This window comes from Lasiosphaeria miniovina (genome assembly GCF_030549165.1).
Source record: "Lasiosphaeria miniovina strain SMH2392-1A chromosome Unknown B0T26scaffold_2, whole genome shotgun sequence".
Taxonomy (NCBI): Eukaryota; Fungi; Ascomycota; class Sordariomycetes; order Sordariales; family Lasiosphaeriaceae; genus Lasiosphaeria; species Lasiosphaeria miniovina.
Window position 1 is genome coordinate 6,028,684 of NW_026848221.1, and position 21,379 is coordinate 6,050,062.

The 21,379-nt window shown below is 56.2% G+C and overlaps 8 protein-coding genes across 8 annotated transcripts; 4 read left to right on the forward strand and 4 right to left on the reverse strand.

The window, feature by feature from the left end:
- Positions 1 to 549: 549 nt before the first annotated feature.
- Positions 550 to 1,509, reverse strand: B0T26DRAFT_748735 (geranylgeranyl diphosphate synthase; the record flags this gene model as incomplete). Its single annotated transcript, XM_060445002.1, has 1 exon — positions 550 to 1,509. The coding sequence occupies one exon, from the start codon at positions 1,507 to 1,509 to the stop codon at positions 550 to 552; it is 960 nt and encodes a 319-aa protein (XP_060301393.1).
- Positions 1,510 to 4,113: 2,604 nt separating this feature from the next.
- B0T26DRAFT_636638 (cell division protein Cdc14) lies at positions 4,114 to 5,148 on the forward strand (the record flags this gene model as incomplete). Its single annotated transcript, XM_060436846.1, has 2 exons — positions 4,114 to 4,560; positions 4,636 to 5,148. The coding sequence occupies 2 exons, from the start codon at positions 4,114 to 4,116 to the stop codon at positions 5,146 to 5,148; spliced, it is 960 nt and encodes a 319-aa protein (XP_060301394.1).
- An 888-nt stretch (positions 5,149 to 6,036) lies between these two features.
- On the reverse strand, positions 6,037 to 7,555 carry B0T26DRAFT_738854 (uncharacterized protein; the record flags this gene model as incomplete). The annotated part of the gene is made up of 3 exons (XM_060443643.1): positions 6,037 to 7,177; positions 7,249 to 7,300; positions 7,369 to 7,555. 3 exons carry the CDS (start codon positions 7,553 to 7,555, stop codon positions 6,037 to 6,039), a joined length of 1,380 nt encoding a protein of 459 aa, XP_060301395.1.
- Positions 7,556 to 10,745: 3,190 nt separating this feature from the next.
- On the forward strand, positions 10,746 to 11,154 carry B0T26DRAFT_698379 (uncharacterized protein). The gene is made up of 2 exons (XM_060441431.1): positions 10,746 to 11,045; positions 11,110 to 11,154. Exon 1 carries the CDS (start codon positions 10,823 to 10,825, stop codon positions 10,979 to 10,981), a length of 159 nt encoding a protein of 52 aa, XP_060301396.1. The 5' UTR covers positions 10,746 to 10,822; the 3' UTR covers positions 10,982 to 11,045; positions 11,110 to 11,154.
- Positions 11,155 to 12,456: 1,302 nt separating this feature from the next.
- B0T26DRAFT_748739 (uncharacterized protein) lies at positions 12,457 to 13,416 on the forward strand (the record flags this gene model as incomplete). The annotated part of the gene is made up of 2 exons (XM_060445003.1): positions 12,457 to 12,712; positions 12,869 to 13,416. The coding sequence occupies 2 exons, from the start codon at positions 12,457 to 12,459 to the stop codon at positions 13,414 to 13,416; spliced, it is 804 nt and encodes a 267-aa protein (XP_060301397.1).
- A 997-nt stretch (positions 13,417 to 14,413) lies between these two features.
- On the reverse strand, positions 14,414 to 15,282 carry B0T26DRAFT_640028 (Mss4-like protein; the record flags this gene model as incomplete). Its single annotated transcript, XM_060437187.1, has 3 exons — positions 14,414 to 14,497; positions 14,605 to 14,813; positions 15,162 to 15,282. 3 exons carry the CDS (start codon positions 15,280 to 15,282, stop codon positions 14,414 to 14,416), a joined length of 414 nt encoding a protein of 137 aa, XP_060301398.1.
- Positions 15,283 to 17,416: 2,134 nt separating this feature from the next.
- Positions 17,417 to 19,642, reverse strand: B0T26DRAFT_176204 (uncharacterized protein). Its single transcript, XM_060433587.1, has 2 exons — positions 18,948 to 19,642; positions 17,417 to 18,886 (listed from the first exon to the last, which is right to left on the reverse strand). Exons 1-2 carry the CDS (start codon positions 19,527 to 19,529, stop codon positions 17,504 to 17,506), a joined length of 1,965 nt encoding a protein of 654 aa, XP_060301399.1. The 5' UTR covers positions 19,530 to 19,642; the 3' UTR covers positions 17,417 to 17,503.
- An 868-nt stretch (positions 19,643 to 20,510) lies between these two features.
- B0T26DRAFT_640312 (multi protein bridging factor 1-domain-containing protein) lies at positions 20,511 to 21,114 on the forward strand (the record flags this gene model as incomplete). The annotated part of the gene is made up of 2 exons (XM_060437222.1): positions 20,511 to 20,678; positions 20,770 to 21,114. The coding sequence occupies 2 exons, from the start codon at positions 20,511 to 20,513 to the stop codon at positions 21,112 to 21,114; spliced, it is 513 nt and encodes a 170-aa protein (XP_060301400.1).
- Positions 21,115 to 21,379: the final 265 nt, after the last annotated feature.

Genomic DNA, 21,379 nt, shown 5'->3' on the forward strand with positions numbered 1-21,379 from the left:
GAAGTACAGAGAGAGAAACAAAAAGATATCAACAAAACCTTAAAGAACAAAAAGGAAGCGAGGATCACCAATAAAGCAATAAACCAAAAGGGACTGGGAAACCATGCTCGATATATTTAGATACCCAACCACTATCGCTCCAACTACGGGCTACATATAAATACCCTGCTTTACCCAATGACCAAATATCACATAACCCACTCCTAGTAGTAGCACCCGCCATCGCTTCGAGAAATGCATCTCTCTTCTTCTTCAAGAGGCTAACTGGAACCCATCGCGAAAGAAAAGGGCCCCTGAATGGTTGCCCAGACTGACTCGCTAGAACAAAAAGAAATACCAGAAGCTCGCTCTTCCATTTCCCATGCGCCGTGCGCCGTGGACAAGCTAGACGAAAAGGGTATTCGTCCACAGTGGCACCGGCAGAAAGAAAGGGGAGTTTAAAAAAAAAAGAAAATAATCCATGCTTGCAATGAAATGCTTCAAGTTGTGTCAGAGAGAGAGATGGATAACCGGAAAAGAACCCCCCGAGATGAACCAGCGCGGCCAAGGTTATTCCTTTAGAACCATGCGGTCGAGAATCTTGTGGACGCCTTTGCTCTTGCCCCTGCCGTCGTCAATCTCGTCGGCCATCTTGCGGGCGCGCTCGATGAGGGTGGCGATGACCTTGCGTGTGTACTCGAAGCTCTTGGTGCTCTCCATGTAGGCCACAGCATAGCGCTTGATCTCCTCGTTGCTAGTCTTCTGCTTGAGGATGTTGAGCAGCTGGAGATTGGTCGGGTTGCAGCGGATGCTGTGGATGACAGGGAAGCTGAACTTCCCCTCGGTCAGGTCCTCGCACATGCCCTTGTTGGCCGTGTACTCCTTGCTGAAGAGGTTCTGGTAGTCGTCGGCGATCTGGAAGATGAGGCCGATGATGTTGACCAGCGGCACGCAGTCGATCAGGCTCCGCGACTCGGCCTGCATCAGCTTGATGCCCAGCCGGAATAGCCCGCCCGTCTTGTTGCTCACCATCTCCAGGTAGTCGTCCTCGGTCGGGCACGTCAGCGTGTCGCGCCAGAACAGATCCATGCCCTGCCCGCGGTGCAGGTTCACGAGCTCCTCGCAGTAGACGTTGATGGTCCGCTGGTTCTTGAGCTTCTGGAGCTCCTGCAGCGCGAGGAAGTAGACGTAGTTGGAGCTGTTAATAGTCTGCGGCACGCCAAAGATGGTGTGTGCAACTGGAAAGCCTCGCCGGAGGAGACTGTTATCCTCAACATCGTCGACCAGCAGCGAGGCTGAGTGCAGCATGCCCACCACCTTTGTGATGACCTCGAGACTATCAGACGGCACCTCGAGCCAGGCGTCAAACGCCTTCACCAGCATGGACCGAAAGTCCTTGCCTGGGTGGTCGTTCAGGTAGTCAAACGGGCCTGTGAGCACCTTCTCCTTCTCGTCCGACCATGTCCGCCTCGAATGAGAGAAGAAGTCTTCCGTGGCGAAGCGGCTGGGGTCGGGCGGGGGCTGTGCCATGGCGCCTGGGAGGAATGAGGTTGTCGATATTGACGTCTTGCGGCTCTTCTGTCGTGCGTGCCCCAAATGTGACGGGCCTGCGGGTGACTCGCCTTCAGGAACCGTTTTAAGGGGTGCTTTGGACTGGAGGGGCTGGTTTAGGAGAGACTGACTGAAAGAGACTGAGTAGGTGGACGAGGTCCGGGGAGGTATAGAGGCAGGCAAGACGGCAGGGTTTGGGTTTGGGTTTGGGTTCGGTGTCGGTGTCGGTGTCGTCGGGTTGGGGGTTGAGCTTGATGAAGACGGATCCGCCATGGTGACGCGGTCCTTTTCCGACGACTGCCTACCTAGGTAGAGACGGTCGCCGACCGCAGCGGGGTACTTTACCCAAGGTTCGAAGGTTGACGGGTCGGGCGGCGGGGCCAGAGTCTATCCGTATCACCTGGTAACGAGGTAAGGTTGCAGTTGTGATAACTACCGACGACCCAGCTCTATTAGCCCCCACCCAAGTGGACAACTCGACCTCTGGGGTGCATGGTAAGTAGAGAGGGAAAGAGAAGGCTGCGTCAGGATATGTCGGTGAGGTGAGGGGTACAAACGAGGTAGCTAGCTATGAGTAAGTGTAGTGCCTAGGGCGAGCTTGGGAGCCTGCTCGTGTTTGACGGGATGGTGTTGTGTTGTGGCCGGCGGGGCTGTTTGCTGCCGAGAGCTACCTGGAGCTTGCTGCCTACGACGGTAGCGTGCCTTGTGGTGGGGAAGATCGATGCGGGGAGCTTTATCGTCCGCGGCGATAACCACTGGCGCGGCGATGGGCACCAGGTCGACAGCTGCTCCAAATCGCAATCGCCAAAAAGAGAGAACGAGTGCGAATGCAAGAGCGAAAGCTGGTCTTCTTCACGTCATGGAAACCACCCCGCGTCAGATGGAGCAGTCCTGTATTGGCCGCGAAAGCAATGCTGGAAACGGTAATGAAGGGCGAATCCGACAAGAAGGAAAGTAAGCTGGCCAAGCCTGTGGAATAGAAGACAAGAGAATGAATATGCCAATTGCATGTAACTGAAGAAAGGGAAGACTCCTAGCTTCCAATGAAGGTGTTGGTTGAGGCGAAGACCCGTCCTGGCCGAGGCTGCCTGCCTGGAGATTACTACCTTGACATCCAACGATATCTGCGGAAGGTAGTATGGAGGAAAGGCAAGAATAGCAAGAGTACTCCAGAGCTGTTAATGTGTTCACTACCAGGTACGATAGGATGACAGGAGGAATGATCATTCCTGAAGAAGGCCCCGCCCGTCCGGTCTACGCCGTCGAACAACTTTGACCACCTCAACACCGCGGTATCCGTGACCTACATTGATGCAATCTAGCTAGGGGTTGGCTGTGTCGACTGGGGTCCCCACCAAACCGAGAACTTGACAGTTTGATAAGCAGAGGGGCGGGTAGAGCAGAAGTTACAACGAGAGGTAATCATTGAAGAAGTCTAAAAGACTTTATTGGGCGTTTTCTCGTTTATTAATGTATTAATGAATGTATATCATTATTTGGTCAAGGTGGAGCAGTTGGAGGCATGGAAGTTGGCAGACAAGCAATCTTCAGCCTCGTGTTACCTGACACTAAGCAGTGCTGGATTGTATCCTCAGGACAGAACGGAGCACACGTGTACTTTCCACGATGAACGCCGCCGCGATCTGGTTTCAGGGCCTAGGGATCTATGCATGTGTCGCCTTGACTGTTGTATCGGTTCCAAGGAAAGGCACCTTGCGTTTGCATGTCCAGGCTGGGACGATGTTTCGAACCTTGTCTATGAACCTAGTGTCGGGTCCGCCCATCACTACCAAGCGAGCCTGGAATCTAGCAGCTCAGGCGAGCGGTGCTAGTGCCTAAGCAATGAGCACGAGCGCACCACTTTCCCCGGTTTCATCTCTGCCGATTTCCAGCGCGCCTGCATGTGCCTGCGTGCCTGCGTTGCGTTCCCGCGCCATCTTTTATCGAACGTTGTTATCAGCGACCGGGGTTGCGCTTATCGGCGCCGTTGCTGTGGCACCGCGTGCAATAGCGGAAATGGTAAACCAGCCCAGTGGTATCGCTGAGTCGCTGGCTAAGGGGAACAAAAGGTCTAACGGGCTGGTTTGGGAAATCTCGAGTCAATACTCTGCCGAGACAAGATTGACTGTTTGTCCATCGACGTAAAAAACCCCACTCCGGTTTTTCCTTCTCTTGTTCCTTGTTTCTTCTCCATTTATGTTAGCACATCCCGCATCGGCAACAGCCTTCACCATCACATCTTCAGCGTGCCTTCCATTCCCGACAGGCCAAAAACATCGCCAGCTTGCTGCGCATCTCGTTTGCCCCGAACCGCCGCGACACACTGTAAATTGCACGGGGACCCCAATTGGCATCCTGACGTGAGACAGGACACTAGACAGTGGGAACTGATTGAGCATTCCGGCATCTGGGCGCAATCGATCGCATTAGATCGCATCGAAGTCAACAGTGGACGGGCGCATTGCGACGCAGAGAGCGCAAAGAGTTGCGACATCGGGATCGCATCGCGCACCTGGCCGCCCTCGTCTTCTATTCTCAGCTCGCTCTCCACAGCAACACTCACACACATAACACACCTCCACAATGGAATCTCTCCTCTCACTCGCCTTCGACAACCTGTCGTCGTTTGACGGCGCCAAGATCAAGAAGGGTCTCAAGCAGGTGGAAGGGCTCCTCGCGCAGATCTGCCTTTCGGGGCCGAGCAGTTCGCGGAAGCCAGCAGCAGCAGCAGCGCCGGCCACTGGACAGCAGCAGGAAGACAAGACGTCGTCGGCGGCCCCAACATCGCCGCCGCGCAAGGTGCTCTCGGACCTGCCCGGCGACCCGGCGTTCCGGGAGTTCTTCAAGCTGCAGGAGGGCTTCGAGTGGAACGTGGCGCAGCGCGTGCTGACGACGCTCGACTGGCTGGTCGCGCGCGGTGGCGACGGCAAGTACGACCTACTGATCGTCAACGCGCTGGACCTGATCCAGGGCGTGCTGTTGCTGCACCCGCCGAGCAAGTCGCTCTTCTCGCGGAGCGTGCACATGAATGTGTGTTCTTTATCTCTACCTACTCTGAAGAAACCTGGGAAACCCCCCCCCCCCCCCCGCTGACATTTCCCTCAGCTCCTCCTCGACCTCATCGAACCCATCAACTGCCCGGCGATCCAGAGCGCGACCATCATCACGCTGGTGGTGGCGCTGCTCGACGCGCCGCACAACATCCGCATCTTCGAGCAGCTCGACGGCCTGCTGACCATTACGTCGCTGTTCAAGAGCCGCGACACGGGCCGCGAGGTAAAGTTCCGCCTGACCGAGTTCCTGTACTTCTACCTGACCCCCGAGACCCCGTCCATCCCGCGCGCCAACCCGGCCGCCGGCCCCGGACTGCTGCAGCGCAGCCCCAGTAAGCTGGCCAAGGTTTTCGGAGGTGGTGCTGGCCGCGTCGCTGCAAGTTCCAATTCCAACGCTGCGGCAGAGGCCGCCGCCGGCCGCGACAGGGCCGCCAGCGAGAGCAACGGCAACACCCTGTCCGTCGAGACCAAGAAGCACTACGTCGACCGCTACCTGCCCGGCGTCGTCGACGAGCTGCTCAAGGACCTGGATACGTACAAGCCGTTTGACGGGGTGGCGCTGTGAAAAAATTTGCGGAGCAGAAAAGAAATCAAGGACAGAGGGGCGCTGGTTTTGTGTGTGTGTGTGTGTAATACCCGTTTCTTTCCTTCTTTCTTCACTTCTTTCTTCACTTCTTATTCTGTCAATAAAGCCCCCTTATCTGCACATACCTCCCTTATTTCTTCTTATTTCTTATTTCTGTCACGGTTCTGGCGCGGCGCATTTTCCTTTTATTCAAGACGAAGAAATAGAAGGGCAATAGGGAGAAACAGGGCGGTAGGTGATGGGGATGGGGATGAGGGTAGGCAGGCGAAGGGGGTGAAATGGACTGCTCTTTTTTTTTTTTTTTTTTTTCAATTCTGGAGTCATCATGTCCGTGTACAACTATTGTATTTCTCATCTCTCTCTCTCTCTCTCTCTGTCTATCGTCATTCATCTTTCATTTGTCAGCCAGGCCTTTCCAAGCAGCAGCAGTGGGAGTCTACAAAAAGTCCAAGGGCATACATATAGAAGGGATAACGGCGTTTGGGCAAAAATTGCTTTCACAGGAATAGGTCGGTCCGCTATCGATAGGTGCGGCGGCGGGGGGGGGGCTGAACACAGTTCCCTCTTGTACTTTTTACAGAGAGGGTGTGTGTGGTGTGTGTGTGGTGTGGAGTATATGTCTCTCAGGAGGAAAAATCAAGGGGCGTTTCTCTCTCTCTCTCTCCCTCAAACACGAAGGCGTGATACACTCACTGTTTTGACCATTCAGGTGTCTCAAATCTGGCATGTATGGTATTTACTTTTATATTCACACATTCGAGAATGCATATATGCAAGCCAACTATATTCATGAACGTCATCAGACAGGCCCAGTTGTGACGCCCGCCCTGAAAAAAAAGCACCCGCCTTGGATCCTCGCCTGCACCCTCACCGCGCCCTGTCGTCGGGCGGTTCCGGCGAGGTTGGAGACACGTACTCCGTCGGGCTGGAGCCGTACAGTTCGAACCGCCCGCCGGAGGGGTAGTGGGGCTGTGGCACAACAGGCGGCGGCGCCGCGGGGGAGATGTCGCCTGGCGGTTCCGACGGCAGCGGCGGCAGCGGCGGCGGCTGCTGCTGCTGCTGCTGCTGCTGCTGCTGCTGCTGCTGCTGCCGCTGGGACGGGCTGATGCGCGAGTCGATCTCGACGGGCACGGCGATGTCGTCGGGGTCGTGGGGCTGGAAGGCGCCGAGCCTGTCCCTGTGCTCGACGCCCGGGGTGGTGACGGCCGACGTGTCGGGCGGCGTGTTGTCGGTGTAGGGGCCCGGCACGGCGTCGGGGCCGAAGTAGTCGTGCGCCATGCCGGGCAGCGGGCCGCCGCGCGACACGATGTCGGTCGTGTCGTTGTCCGACATCTCGCCCCTCCCGACTCCGTTGGGCCCGCCGCCGACCAGCGCGCCGATGACGCCCGTCGGCCGCGGCCGGTGCGAGCTGCTCGAGCTGTCGCTCCGCCGTCTTCGTCGCAGGCACCACCACGTGGCGGCGCCGATCAGCAGCCCAAAGGCTACGACAACGCCGACGCCCACGCCGGCCTTGGCGCCGGTGCTCAGCCCGCCGGTGCTGCCGGGCTCGACCTCGGTTATGCCGCTGCCGGTTGGCGTCGTGGTGACGTCGGCGCAGTGGGCCGAGGAGCTGAAGAGGGTGCACGACTGTGTAACGGCGCAGCAGCCTCCCCCGAGACTGGAGGCGCACGAGATCTGGCTGGTGGTGCAGCCGGCGGGGATCATAGGCACCAGGGGGCTCGACGACGAGGTCGGCATGACGGTGGACACGCACTGGCGGTTGGAGCGGCACACCGAGTCGTAGGAGCAGCAGCCGCCGCCGAGCGACGAGGGGCAGCCGTACATGGACGTCGCCGTGCACTGGCGCGAGCAGCACGCCGGCTCCACCGACGTGATGGTCGACCCGGCCGACGTGATGGTGGCCGTGCTGGCGCAGATGTACTGGTTCTCGTTGCACGGGGAAGCGCCGCACGTGGCGCCGATCTGGCAGCATCCCGCCTGAGACGTGGCGGTAGGGTTCACGATGCAGCTGTTCGGATCAAGTTAGCGCTTCTGATGGATGGATGAATGCGTGTATCTATTCCGTAGTATCGCACTCACTATTCGGTGTTGGCGCAGCAGAAGCTGTCGCCGACAGCTCCAATCTCGTTGCCTACACGGAGTAAGGTAGTTAGTGAGGGGGCGGCTCATTAGAAGCGGCAGAAGCCGTGTGGAACGTACATGGGTGGAGGCCGGCGGCGCATTGGAACTGGCGGTTCCGGAGTGGGACGGCCGGCGAGGCATGGTAGAGGCGCGGCGACAAGGCCGGGCCCGTCTCCATGGCGCCGAACTGGAAGCGGTCCTGGACAGCCGCAGCACTGGCAAGCAGCCACCAGCCGACCAGGACTCGAGGAGCGAGGGCGGCCATGGCGAGAAGCGAGGCGCGCGGCAGGTCCTCGACGAGGACTGGAGCAGGAGGCCGGTTCAGAGGCGGGCGTGAGGCGAGGGCACGGGCGGGTGAGGCGCACGAGGCGACGAAACCATGGCTGGCGATGCGATACGATGCGATGCGATGCAATCGATCAATGGGTGCAGCGCAGCGCAGTCAAGGTAGGCACGGCACCCGTCGAGCTGAGGCTGAGGATGGGGATGGGGATGGGGATGGGGATGGCCAAGCAGGACAGGGCAGGGCAGGGCAGGGCAGGGCAGGCTGGTGACAAAGACAAAGACGGCGCCTCCCGTCTTTCTCCTCTTTGCTCTTCTTCACACAAGGAGAAGTGAGCAGTGAGCGAGAGCCAATCCGCCCGCCTTTTCGCAATGTTGCAGTGCTACCCTTGGCACGACAGACTTGACTGTCGGCCTGGCCTGGGATGGATCGCCGACTGGGGGGGGGAGTAAACGCATGCAAACTACCTAACAAGAAGGCACCGCCGATTTGCGCTCGTTCGCCCGCCTACCCAGTGTTGTCTGCCTATTCATGGTGCAAGTCACCACCCTCCCTTTGGGAACTCTTGAAGGATCGGCATTATTAGGATGTACTTCATAGTATACGTGTAGGGACCAGGTGCCATCCCGCTGTGCGGGGTTGCATTTTCCTGGCAAGCTCAGCTGCCCTTCGCCTGCTGATCGCCCGCTTGCCCCAAGCAGAGCAGAGAACGTACCCGTGGGATGCTGCTTGTCATCATCGACGGATCTCTCGGGAGACCTCCCCGTAAAGAGCCGCATCCTAAATGCTTCCTGGTTACCTCCGTTTTTGTTACCAGTTACCAGGTCGAGAAACCCACAGAGAAGGAAGGAGGTCCCCATGGCCGAGTACTTATCTCTTTCTTTTTATCTTTTTGTTCACCTTGTCGTTTGTGGCACTATCGGTCTCGCTTGAACCAGTGTAGCTAGAGCTAATGCCCCACATCCCGCAATCTAAACCATTCCCGGCCAGAACACAAGGGAAGGTGTAACCAACTCCAATCCGAGCACACCACCTCGGAGGGGAACTTTTCAGACTGAGTTACCTGAGTATTGCTGCAGGTGTGTGTGTGCAACAACATGCCGCCAGCTCCCGGCCACACCCATTTATTATCTTCTTAGGAATTTGGCAAGACGTGAAGGAAAGGCTGACATTACAAGGACGGAAGGTGTTCCCTACGACGGTGTAACGGTGTTGAAATAGCTAGGGATCTTATTGGGATTTGTAAGGAAGGCGCTGGCGATTCCATCAATTAAGGTGGAGAGAGGGTCGAACGGCTCGGGTCAGACGGTGGGACTGCATACACGAATGAGACTCTTGCTTGCATAAGATACAAGTGCGTGATTCTTTCCCGTTGCGGAAGCTGCTCCCCAAGAATGGCCCAAGTTCTATTTGTTGGAGATCCTAGTGAATCCTTGACCGTCGCCCCACAGAGCTTCTCAACTAGATAGCCAAGTCTTGTCTAAATCAAAAACAAAGCCTTCTTCTTTCATCTTTTTGATTTCTTTCTTTCTTTTCTCCGTGGCTTCACCCTCGCTCACTTGTACTTTTGATATACTCTCACAACTTATCATAACTACTCAAGGTATTTAGGCATGGCCACTTTTACCAACCTGGCAACATGTCTTATAACATCCCCGACAGGTCCTCGACCCGCTCGTGCTCAAGCACACCTTTCATCAAACCCCAGGCGCTGTCGAGTCTCGCTCGACATGTTGCCACCCCGAGTTTCCGCGCGTAGAACACATCGCGACGTCCTCGACTCCCTCAGTTCATCGGATCCGACATCCTCGGACGACTACCCCCTAATTACCCGCGACCCCTCTCACAGCCCACAGGAGCCAGCGTCCGCGAGGGACAGACAGACCCTGAGCAGAAGCTGCTGCTGGCCAGAGAAACACGGATTTCAATTACTGGAAAGAGGCTATGAGACGTATGGTAGTAGATAATACCTCGTCATGACCCCCAACAATGACATCACGACGAGATTAATTAATAAACAAAATTCCCCTCTGCCCCAGGCGGCGGCCACGCATTCTCCGGCTCATCCTCGTGGACGATCATCTCGTCCTCCTCAACCACTGTTAACTCGCTGCCCATCAGCATCTCTCCCAGCTCGTCCATGGCCATTGCAGCCACAACATCGCCTCGGGCTCTCGCCGCCCCCAGCCGCTCCCGGCGCTCCCCAGTGTAAGCCGAATTTCGGAACTGTTCCTTCATGGCTCCTTGAGGCTGGGGGAGGTAGTACGAATTCGCGCGCTGCTCTTGGAGAGTCAAAGGCCGGGTGATACTTCCGGTGTCGAGGTCAAGCTCTGGCCCCATATTTGTCTGCTCGACGGGCGTACTATCGGGAGTATCAGCCGTAGTAATAGTAGGCGGGACGGCGACTAGGGCTAGTCCCCATTTAGGGGTGTGATAGGTACGTGTGCGGTTCATGTTCGCGGCTTTTCCTTTATCCGAGTCCCAGATACCGATGAGCTCGTCCTCGTTTGAGCCTTTGGTATAGACATGGTCCGTGGTGCGCCGCAGCCCAGGTTCGATTTTCGTTGGCCTTGGACTCAGCAATCCAAAGCCAACAGAATACATGTGAATGACTATGGTGCTGGTCTTGTATGGGCGAGGTGAGGCTGATTGCACGGCAACACGACAGCCTGTCACCAATTTACTTTCTTTCTCCTTGTCTGAATCTCGAGATAGCACACACAGCTGAATGAGAGCGTCCATTCTCACGTGTTATATTCCTATTCCCAATCTACGCATTCTTGCCATGGGCGCGGTAAGTTGAAATTGACGAAGTGCTCCTAAAAGAGCCCCCTAGTAACTCTTCGTTCCCTACAGCAGCGCATCAAACGCTCCCAACACAAGCGCCGAGCGTCCCGCAAGTCCGATTTCAACTCCAACCTCCCAAGCGTCTCCGAGGACAGCGTCAGCGCGGGCATCTCTAACGACAACACGGCCGCTGGATCTGCAGACAGCGCCGCTGACCAGGACAAGCCTCGCTCGGATGCAGACCGCGAGTTTTTCCAGGGCACGGGAAAAGATCCAAGCTGCGTTGAGACTCTGCAGAAGCAGGTGACTTGTATGGAGTGTCTAGGGGCTCAGAAGACCGTTCGTCAACAGGAACGTGTCACGACAATAGGGATTAGTGAGCAAAAGAAGGGCCTAGAAGCTGCCACTTGATTCTTCGCCACCAGATTTTGCATCAAATGCTTCATTTCCGTTGCCCTGTGAATGCGCGTGACAGAATGTCTAAGATGTTTTGGAAATAGATGCGATTATTGCGATTTCATAGGCCAAGTGCAGGTTAATCGCCCTTGTCAAATATGCAAGGGATCCGGATCTCTTATTACGACAGCGAAGGACGAGTTCATTTACGAGGAGGCCTGTTGATGCCTTGATGAGAACTTGGCGACGAGTCAACGGGCTTGAGCTGGTACCTCATTGCACGTCTTGTCTGTCTTCCATTAGGTAGTTAGTTACCTAGTTAGTTCAACGAGTCAAGAAAGTCCAGTCCAAACCCAATTTATGGAATAAACGTGTGCCATGAAGTGCTTGTATCGTCGAAACGTAATTGTTTATCCTAGATCAGAAACCAAACCTGCGCCGCTTCGAACGGCGTCACATTCAAATAGCAAGAGCTCTGGATGTACCGTGCACATTTGTGTACACACTATATCCCGTACAGTGCGCCGCGAGACTCGTACGCGACCGCCTCGCCTAAAATGGTGGACCACAACCAAATGTCCACTCATCCGATGTTAAACCCTAATAATCCCGCCTTCTCCCATGCTTCTATCGCCTGCAACGCAACGCAGACGCAAGCGACAAGGCAAGGTGCCGAGCCAAGAGACGCTTGCTCACTCTAGTCGAAGCACCCCAGATCAGATCTGCAACATCTCGCGGGAGCGACACATCTATCTCTGGCGCGCCATGAAGGTGCAGGTGGCGCCTTTGGGATAGACTATATCCCGTTTAGGGCTTCTCGCACCCAACACACTCTCTTCAAATATACCGTCTCGCCGTCAAGCACCTTAGGGCTTGCCCCTTCCCTTACCTGATTATAGTGCAAGCAGTGACGCCCAAAGCAAGTGCCATGGGGGTTTATTCTGCAGATCGCCTTCAGGTCTTGGCACCCAGCTCTCGACTGCTGGCAGCGGGACTTGCGACTCCGCGTGCATGTCAATGCCGGCAAAAACGGCACTCGTATGCCATCTCGCAGCCTTCTGCCTCTTCTCCCTCTTTCCCTGCGACCCGAGAGCGGGTGAAAACCCAATCAATCGACGCGGCAAGCCCACCAAAGCGCGGTCCCAGATAAGTTGCATAGATGGGGTCCTGGTAAGCCTAGGGCGAACGCGGTTGGTCGTGCCACCGGAGTTCGCGATGGCACTCCGCCCAGCTGCTTAAGCAAACGGACCACAAACAACAAGAAACAAAATACCCGACTTGTGCGCGCTCGACTCGCCCTATCCGCTTGCTTGGGTCTTATAAGGTAGGCAGAGACATCTGAAGTCGGACGAGTCCCCCCCCCAAATCCTCCCTTCTCGCGCCTGGTCTTGCCTTGACTCCTTTTCCTTCCCTCCCTACCTCCCTGGATTTCGAAATTGTGCATCATGAAGTTCAGGTAGCACAGAACCCCCTCCCTCTCCTGGTACATTCGATCCGTTTCGAGGAGTTCGAGCGAGATCAACGACGGCCACCCAGTCTCTTGCTTGACCCGGATATTCTCGAGCGGCAAAAGTGGGAACGCTGTCTGTGCTTGCACTCTGTCCCTCCTTCCGTCATCCCGGACATCAGAACGGCCACCGTCAACCAGGGGCTGCTCATCGGCCCCCCCTCCCAAGCGAGCAGACTGGCCTCGGGCAACGATGCGATCTTCTTGCCCCGGATTGCCGGTGCTCCTAATCTCCATCTTCGCCTCTCAAACGCTTGCGTTTCCCAGTCCCAATGGTGCAGCGTCGTCGTTGTCGATCCTCTTCCGTTCCGACTATGAGGACGAGGTGTGCGACCCAATGACCTTGCGCGGCTCCGACACCGTGCCCCCGTGTCTGGAGATCCGGGCCATCGAGACAATATGCACGCCTAACGGGACTTCGCCCTTGGCCCTCAAGGCCCATCAGGAGTGTAAGTAGATTCCGGCAAAGCTGGGGCCTGTGTGCCATCTTTGCTCCCCCCCCCAGAAGAGGACGTGGGGAACATGCCTCAAGGAGCCCCTCGACACGAAAGAAAAAAAAACCCATTTCACTGACGTGCTGGCGTGTCCGTGGGGGCGTATTAAAGGCATGTGCGAAGGGTCCTTTTTTGACGAGTGGCCGTTCTGTCTGCAGTGCCTCTACCTGCACGGCCTGCGGACGCAGCGCGAGGTAGCCTTCTACGAGAGCGTGCTCTCGGCGGCGTCGACAACACTCTGCCACGTGCCGACGCCGGCCGACGTGTTCGCGTCCGTGTTCAGCAGCGCCAAGGCCGCGGCGCCGTCCCCGACGACGGGCGACACGGTGAGCAGCGACCAGGCCGTCGGCCAGACCGCCGTCAGCCTCTACTTCACGGCCCCTAGCGGCCACAGCCAGGGCCCCGGCCGCATCACGGGCGAGGCTGCCGCCGCGACGGCGACGCGGCTGTTCACCGCCCCGCCGCACACGCCGACCACTGCTGCCGCGTCGCAGCAGTCGTGCGCCGCCGCAACCACAGCCCGGCCATCGGCGACGGGCGCGGCATCTAGTGCAATTGCAGGCTCTTCGGTTGCTACGAGCCGGGGGCCCAGGGCCCGAGCCGGAAGAAAGGGCTTGTTGTTTGCGGCGGTCGCGGCGGTCGCATGTGCGGCGCTGTGAAAACAGCGCCCACGAGAGAAAGAGAGAGAGAGAGAGTTAGACTGACTACTACTGCGATCGATACCATGAATTGTTCTCATTTTCTTTTTGTATATACAACACCCACCCAAGCCTAACCTGACCTGACCTGCAATATGATATCCCCCCTAAATTTTCTTTTTACTTTTTTGCCCCCACCCCCCAAAATGAATCGTATGATAAAGAATAATGCAGTGCCATAATCCAGTGTCACGTGGCACACATGGTACCTACGGGATAGGTATCTTGTTAGGCACAAGTGCACACATACACAAGGGGGGGAAGGAACACGGCATTTGCCTGTCCAGATCGAGCGAGCAGCTGCATGCATCAATCCATCCATCCCACGATATAATAAGACATTCGACACGACGTTGGTTAATTTGGCGATAAACCATCCATACATACATGGCATGCAGAGTGAGATATGTCCATGGGCCATCGTTTAAAGCAGGTCTCGTCTCACCTCGCAGCGAGGAAGGAACAAAAAATTGGATTCTGTATATATTGCCGAGAGAAAGAAGACATCTCCAAGAAATAAGTTGGGCATGATGCGTGATGATGTGAACGAATATGAAAATATCTACGTAACCTCGTTATATCTCTCCTGTTCTCGTTTTTTTATGTCATGTTCCCGAAGCCACCTGTCCATGTCCATGTCCATGTCCGTGTCCGTAACCCTCGTCTGCTCCCCCGGTCCCCGACGTCATGCCAAATCAGCCTGTGTGTATGAACCTGACTGTGAATGGTTCCTAGGACGGCATCATTGCGAGCTAGCTATCCCCTACAATCTCTCTATCTCTGTCTCCTTCTAGTGACAGACGTCTAAGGTGAGGGTTTGTAGGAGGCGTCACTGGTTGTTGTGCTGCTATGCACGAGGATCTGCTTTCACTCTGATTGTCGTATTCGCCGGGGTCGGGACGGGACAGGACGAAAAGGCTCGGAAGGACTATGGCTTTGTTTCACGTCTGATGGCCATCTACGAGGGGGGCATGTGCTCGAAGGGGTGGGCCAGGCTCTCCTGGCAGAAGGGGAGCTTGCCGACGGTCCAGATCTCGACGTCCTTTATTGATAGGGCACAGATCATGTTAGTGTTTATATATAAAGTTTACGGCTTTTTTTACACCCATAAGGGGGAAAGGGGGTGGAGGGGAAGGGATCAAAACTAACAGGCTTCAACGTCTTCTTGATCTCTGTGTCGAGCGAGCCGCCCTTAAGGGCAATGATCTCGGGCGCGGCATCGGGGTCGTGGGCAATGGGCGAGCCGCACTCCTCGCAGAACCAGCGGTACACGGCGTTTCCGGAAGAGCCCATGCCCTTGTACTTCTTGACGGGGCCCTCGACCTTGAGCAGCGCCTTGGGGACGACGCAGACCAGCGCTGGAGGGGACAATCGGTTAGTTTCTTGTCCTGGCCATGCTCAATTGCAGCCGTTTCATTTTTATTTTGCCATGCGTCTTGCCGTCCTTGTTATCTTCGTGGCAGTTTCTCATCTTCACGTGCAATAGGGACGGAATGTGGTATCAAAACGGAACATTCCCAATCCTTCTAAAAAGGTGACGTCGTCGGTGGCGGTGCCCACTTTAAAGCTAAGATCGGACGGGTTGCGGATGTAGGGGCGGGGTAGACGAAGAGCTCTCGATCTCACTTGGGGGGAGAGCGGGCGACACGGCATTGGCATTGATTTGGGCTTGGTGGTATCACGAAGGGCGAGGAGAAATAACCCACAGTAGGTAGAGCCAGACTGGCGCTGGCAGTCGTCACAGTGATCGTAGCCCGTCACTAGAGGGGCATCGATGTCGACCGTGTAGGTGACGGCCTTGCAGAGGCAGTGGCCCGAGAGAGGCATCTTGGACAGAGTTTGGTGTTGGGTGGGTTGAAGCTAGGTGGATGGTCTGCGATTGACTGATCTCGAAGTATGTGCGGTAGAGTGAAGTCGGAGTCTGTTGGAGTTGTTGGTCTGGAAAGTCGGGAGAGTCTTGTTGGCAAGAGGGAGATGTTTAAATACTTCCGGAGAGGGTCTGTGGTTCATCCGATCGAGACTGGCAGGGCAATTGCAAATAAATATCCATGGGTGCTATTTGATTTTGGCCCTCTCATTACGCATGCGGGCGGCGTGCTAGCTCGCCTGCACCTGAGGGCAAGGTACCTGAGGGTGGGCGACGCTCTCCGGAGCGGAGGGAAGGTACGAGGCGGGGTTCATTCAGTCCGGCTCGATGCACGCCGCATACTTACCATCCAGGAACTTGGGTGGGGCAGCCCCACTATCCCCTCCGAGACCCAACAGGGCCGATTAATAAGGCAAGAGGAGGCGGTCGGGTCCTCTGACGTGAATATCCTGCCTTGCAGGTGTCCGAGCCTCCGATAAACGCAAGTTCCATGTTGTTACCGAGTCCGCCCGACGAATACGTAGATAGGTCCCAAAACAGTTCGAGCCTATCTCGTCTGGTTAGATCTTTGGTCTTCCCCACGCGGCCAGGATCGGGTCTCTTACTCAGCCCATCCCGCTAATATCCAGGTAGAGAGCTCCAGCCGAGAGCAACAGCTGGGTGATATGGCCTCCCTTGCGATTCTGAATACGCCGGAAGGTGCTACAAATCATCCCGTCTCGTTACTGAGTGCCAAGAGATGCTAGCTAGTGCTAGCTGACTTGCCTAACCCGGCCCTGCGACAAGCTCGTCTCTACTTAACGGCATCGGGCTACCGTATCTCGGCGTTGTCACTGGGGATTACTAAACTCTTGCGGGGGGGATCTATGGCGGGGTCAAGCAAGCGTCACTACCCAGATTGTGCTACAGCTTCGATAGCTCCCTGAAATGTTGGCCAGACTCGTCAATTGGGAGATCAAACAACAAAAAGTGTACGATGTAGCCTATGGCATGCCGGTTTTCAGTGAGGATCAGGGAGCTGCGGGTCTTGGAGTTTGGTGGTTAGGAAGTGTATTTGGAATTGCCCCCCCTCCCAACCACAGCAGATTCGTTGGTGCTTCCCGAATTCCCAGAGCTCCAACCCGCAATACCTCCATACCCTGCTCCAAGCGCGCGCGCGCGAGGTCGCCGAGGTCGCGTATTTGGAATCGGGTAATGCTCGTACTACATGTACCTACGCCCGACGACAGATAGTCTTTGATAAGAACCTAGACTAACGGCACCAACAGCATCCCGCTGTCTTTGTCACTCTCGTGGTGCTACAGTACCATACGAAGTGTGCTTTGCGCTTTCAGCGGCATCGGGCCACATCGGGGCCGTTGCGGCCGGGAACACCCTGGTAGCCGCCATAGAAGAGTTGCAGCCGAATTTGCGGCATATGGACCTCGCTCAGCCCTTTAAGCCTAGAACAACCGAATACATACCCTCGTTTCGCAAGCAGCCCACATCAGACTAAGTTTAGGTTCGGAGTCATGTTTCTGGCTAATAAAAATTAAGCTCTCACTGCCAAGGCCGTTGGCGTCGCTGCCTATTCCTTCTATATCCCTAATGTATGCATCATCCCCTTTCTCGCTTGGATACAACCCAGTCCTGATTCAACTCCACGTAGGCTGTTAACGTCCAATACTTACAGCTGGACCTTGGGACTTTTTTAAGCTTCGTCTTGACGGACGAGATAACCACGTTGAATCTAGAAACAAGAAGACGCTGGTAAACCCATTTGATAATCTTTTCATTTTCCCGATTTAGATGGCTCTCAAGACTAAAAACTGCGAGGTCCTTTATCCTAGGAAGTGACCTACAGGCCCCCTCGCCAGATCCAGGAAACTGACCAAAGCCAGATTGTCTAAATTGCCGCCCCCCTGTGATGGTCTGGGACGTGCTAGTTGGGTGGGGTTTATCAGTTTTCAGACTAGTACACGCATCTCTCAAGGACTCCTTGATCAAAAGACAGCAGGCTTTTGCCATATTCTCGTTAAGCACACCGCCGTGTTGCTGTTGCCGGTTGTTGGCAGTGAACTAACATGTGCCAATTTGGAATAGCTTAAATAAGCTAAACTCTGTGACGCGCGCCAATGCTCACCAAGGCAATGGACAGGCTCGGGAGGGATAGACGTTACACCCATGGCATCCGTGCTTCCGTCAACGTTCTTTCGATTTGCCGGAAGCTTGGGGGACAACTCGTCTTGCCGTGTATGATAATAGCAGCGCGCATGTTGCGAGGTTGGACGAAGAGACAAGCCAGGCCAACCCTGCCTGTAGTATGAGACGCTGAGACTCAAGCAGCGGCACAAGGCCCCAAGCAACCCTGTCTGCAAGGAACAGTTTCAGAACACAGCTCCTGTAAACCCTCTTGATTTGAGAGCTCTCATGGGCCAAAACGTAGCCATCCATGGAAGAGATGCGAAAGCCCCGGATGTCGGTGGCTTGAGGCGCCAGGTTTGGCGCTGCGCTGGACGTCAATGGCCGCTCAATCCGCTCAGGTCTCACGCGCAGGCTTTGTATAATCTTAAAAATGGCAAACTCTGCAGGGCTTGATGACGCCAGTGTTGGCGAAGGCTTTTTGAGAGCAAACTTGGGTAACAGATCGGGATGGGATACCCAGATGGTGCAGCTTTCGTTAAGCTCACAAAAGAAGGCCTCGAGATCATGAGCATAGTGGATGAACCTCGAGTAGAAGACGGGGGTGAGGACCTTGAACTCTAGTTCTTCTGCCGCCGTCGTTCCCTCCCGAGCTGTTGGCGAAAGCATAAACTCGGACGAACCTTGCGATAGCCCGCCAGGGGTGTACTTTACTGCGAGCGGTGCGGTTGACTGCTCGACAAGATACCGCAGATAGCTCTTGAATATAGGCTCTAGATCGCGCTCAATCGGGTCTGCCTCTCGGCTGATGCTTTCCTTCAGGGGCTCTGGCCTGAACCACACGTGGAGCTTGCGCCTAAAGAAGAGAGCAGCGGCCTCCTTGACAATTCTGGGGAACGTGAGAAAACCCACCCACCACCAGGCACTCAGGAATTTGAGTTTCCCAAACATGGTCATCGAGGACGGGTCAATGGCATCACCGTCCTGGATCAACCTGGCGACTAGCTTCCCATGCCCTTTGGACGAAACCAAGTTGATTGTATTGGCGAGGGGGCCCATGCCTTGCATGGAGGGGCTCAAGGGGTCACTTGCCGTCAATGAATAAGACCCTTTGCGGGAGTTGAATGGCGACACATGAAAGTCTTTTGGCCATGACTGCTTCAACGCAGTTCTCAGAGGGGCACTTTGGCGCTCACTCGCCGCCTGCTCTGCCACGCCAAGAGCCGGCCGTGGGGTAAGGTCGATCCGGGCGGCCAAATCATCGTCTGGAACCAACAAGTACATACGACGCTCGCCAAAGGTGTTGTTGACCTCGAGGATCATGGCAGCCAGTGACTTTGTGGCATCGTACAAATACCAGAAGGAGACGGGATTGAAATGATAGCCGAGAAACCGAGCAGCAGTGACCAAGTAGGCATGCGGATACGTTCTCGGGTCGACCCCCTAACAGAGTTAGCCGAGGGGAATAGTTGGAGGGATGCAAATGGGGGCTCCGGCTGCGTACCTGATTTCGGAGATATTCGTCCAGCTTTCCCCGCAAGCCGAGTCTGGCTTTGCCGCGCTCGAGGTAGTCACCGGCGTCAATACTGTACCACCCCTTTCGGGCCGATGAAAACGGCGACAGCCATGAGAGTGTCCAACCTTGGTCGACTCCGACCGAAACCATGCCCCCCGCAGTGCCCTCCCAGCCCACAGGGACCCCGACAGCCAGGTAGGAGTAGGAGAATGAGTGCTTCTGCGGGAACATCCGAGAGTGAGTCGTCCGGCACGGGAAAAAGAGGGCCTTCCCAGGGCCATCCTGGCGCGGTGTGGCGGACCCACTTGCCGATTTCACCGGCCTCAACGAGACCACGAGCAGTAAGACAGTGAGAGCCCCAACTACTGCAGCTGTCGTCGGTCGGTGAGACATGACGATCTTATCGACGAGATCGACGAGCGCGTGGACAAAGATGCGGCCACGGCCATGGCGAATGGTCGTGAATAGAGCCAGCAGGATCGCATCAAGGAGGCCCCCAGAGAGGGCCGCGAAGCAAGCGGCCACGGGTAAGAGGGCCAAACCCAAGGAGGACGTTGATGGACCAGCCATCGAAAATGGAAAATGAAGATGCGGGGAAGGGGAGGGGAGGGAAGAAAGGAACCTGGAAGGTATCCGTAGCGTAGTGGGGCCCTGATCTGGTATGATCTCTCATTCTCCCATGTTTTACAGACTATCTTTGCTCGCCACTGAGAACAGCTCGAACTGGCGATGCTAAAAGTCTGAGAGATGGGAAGATTCCCTGGATGCGGTGAAGGACGGGGAAGTCCAGCATCTGATGTTAAGGCCCGTGGTGCCAGAGGCAAGTGAAACTAAGTGGGCCGGAAATGGAAGACGGGAGACGGCGCCACAGTGCACAGTGCATAGTGCCCGGGCGTCGCCAGGTTACCGTGGCTCGTTCAAAAGAGGGATGAAGGAATTCTTAGCTAAGCCAGCGCCACGGCCCGGCACGGCGATCTCGCGCGTTCCAGGTTGGCCAGCCCCAGGGGGCCGGTTTGCCCAACGCCGCAGGCAGGCAAGCAGGGATTCCACAGGGGAGGCAACCCGCCTAAGTTTCCTCTCGTCCCCCACACAGCCCAAAGTGTGGCGCGGCGGTAGCGGTCTCGGGCTCTCGCCGCTCGAGTCATCAGCCTGGGCTTTCGCTGGCTTCTCAATCCCGCCCGGGCCTTTTTCGACAGTGGCCCATCGCCTTCCAACACCCCTCCACTCCACCGTTTTGCTGAGGTACTCCGCTCTTTTAAACCCCTCCGGTCCTCCAGCCTTCCTCCCACCGAACTGCCACCCTACCCACTCGCCCAGTCGACATCATCAAACCCGCTCGTCACAAACAAGCAGTTTTCTCTTCGCATTTCACTTTTACGCCCTCTTCCCTCATAAACAGTCGCCAACTCGCAAAGCTACAAAAACTAGCCGCCAGCAAAACCTGCAAGGAAACCCGTCATCTTGCCACCTCACCGATTCGCTTTTGCAGCAACCAGCTCACTCAACGATAGCCAAGCCACCCCGCAACAACAAAAAGAACAAACCGTCAAGATGTCTGGAGCCGCCTGGGATACCGAGGCTGTCAAGATTGGCAAGAATGCCCACAATGGCGCCGGCGGCCCGCGCGAGAAGGTGATCAAGAGCCAGTCGGCGCTCAATGCCGCGAAGCGGTCTGGCGCGGCCGTGGCCACGGAGAAGAAGTACACAACCGGCAATGCGGTATGTCCCCCCCATCCCCAATCCTAAAGAGCAAAATCAAGAAAAAAAGAAACCACCCCAATCCCAAAATGAAACTAACCACCCCCAACAGGCCACAAAGCCCGCCGTCGAGGGCCAGCGGCTGACAATGGTCGACCGGTCGGACGACGTGGTGCCGGTGAAGAAGGTCAGCAAGGAGGTGTCGGACGCGCTCAAGGCGGCGCGCAAGGCGTTCGTGACGGCCGACGGCAAGGAGCTCACACAGAAGGAGCTGGCGACCAAGGCCAGCACGGCCGTGGCCAACATCATCGCGATAGAGTCTGGCAAGGCGACGCCCGACCAGAAGGTGCTGACAGCCCTGGAGCGCGCTCTCAACACCAAGCTGCGCGGCAAGAACATGGGCCAGCCCCTGCACGCGCCAAAGGCGGCCCCGGCCGCGGCGGCGGCTAAGAAGTGAAAGGGGGGGTTATTTTCTAGCACTTCTCCCTCCCTCTCTCACGGTCTTGGTCAAACAGGGCGGGGGAGATGTTGGCAGGAAACAGTAATGGGTACGAAGCAGCAGCAGCAGCAGCAGGCAGCGGCAGTACCACAAAGCGAATGGTTCTGTTTTGTTTTTTGCATGATGGATGAAGGTGGGGGAGGGAACGGAAGGCCCGGTGGAAATGGTACAAAACAGAGGCATCACAACTAACGCAGTGCTTTTTTTCTGTTTGGCCATGGTT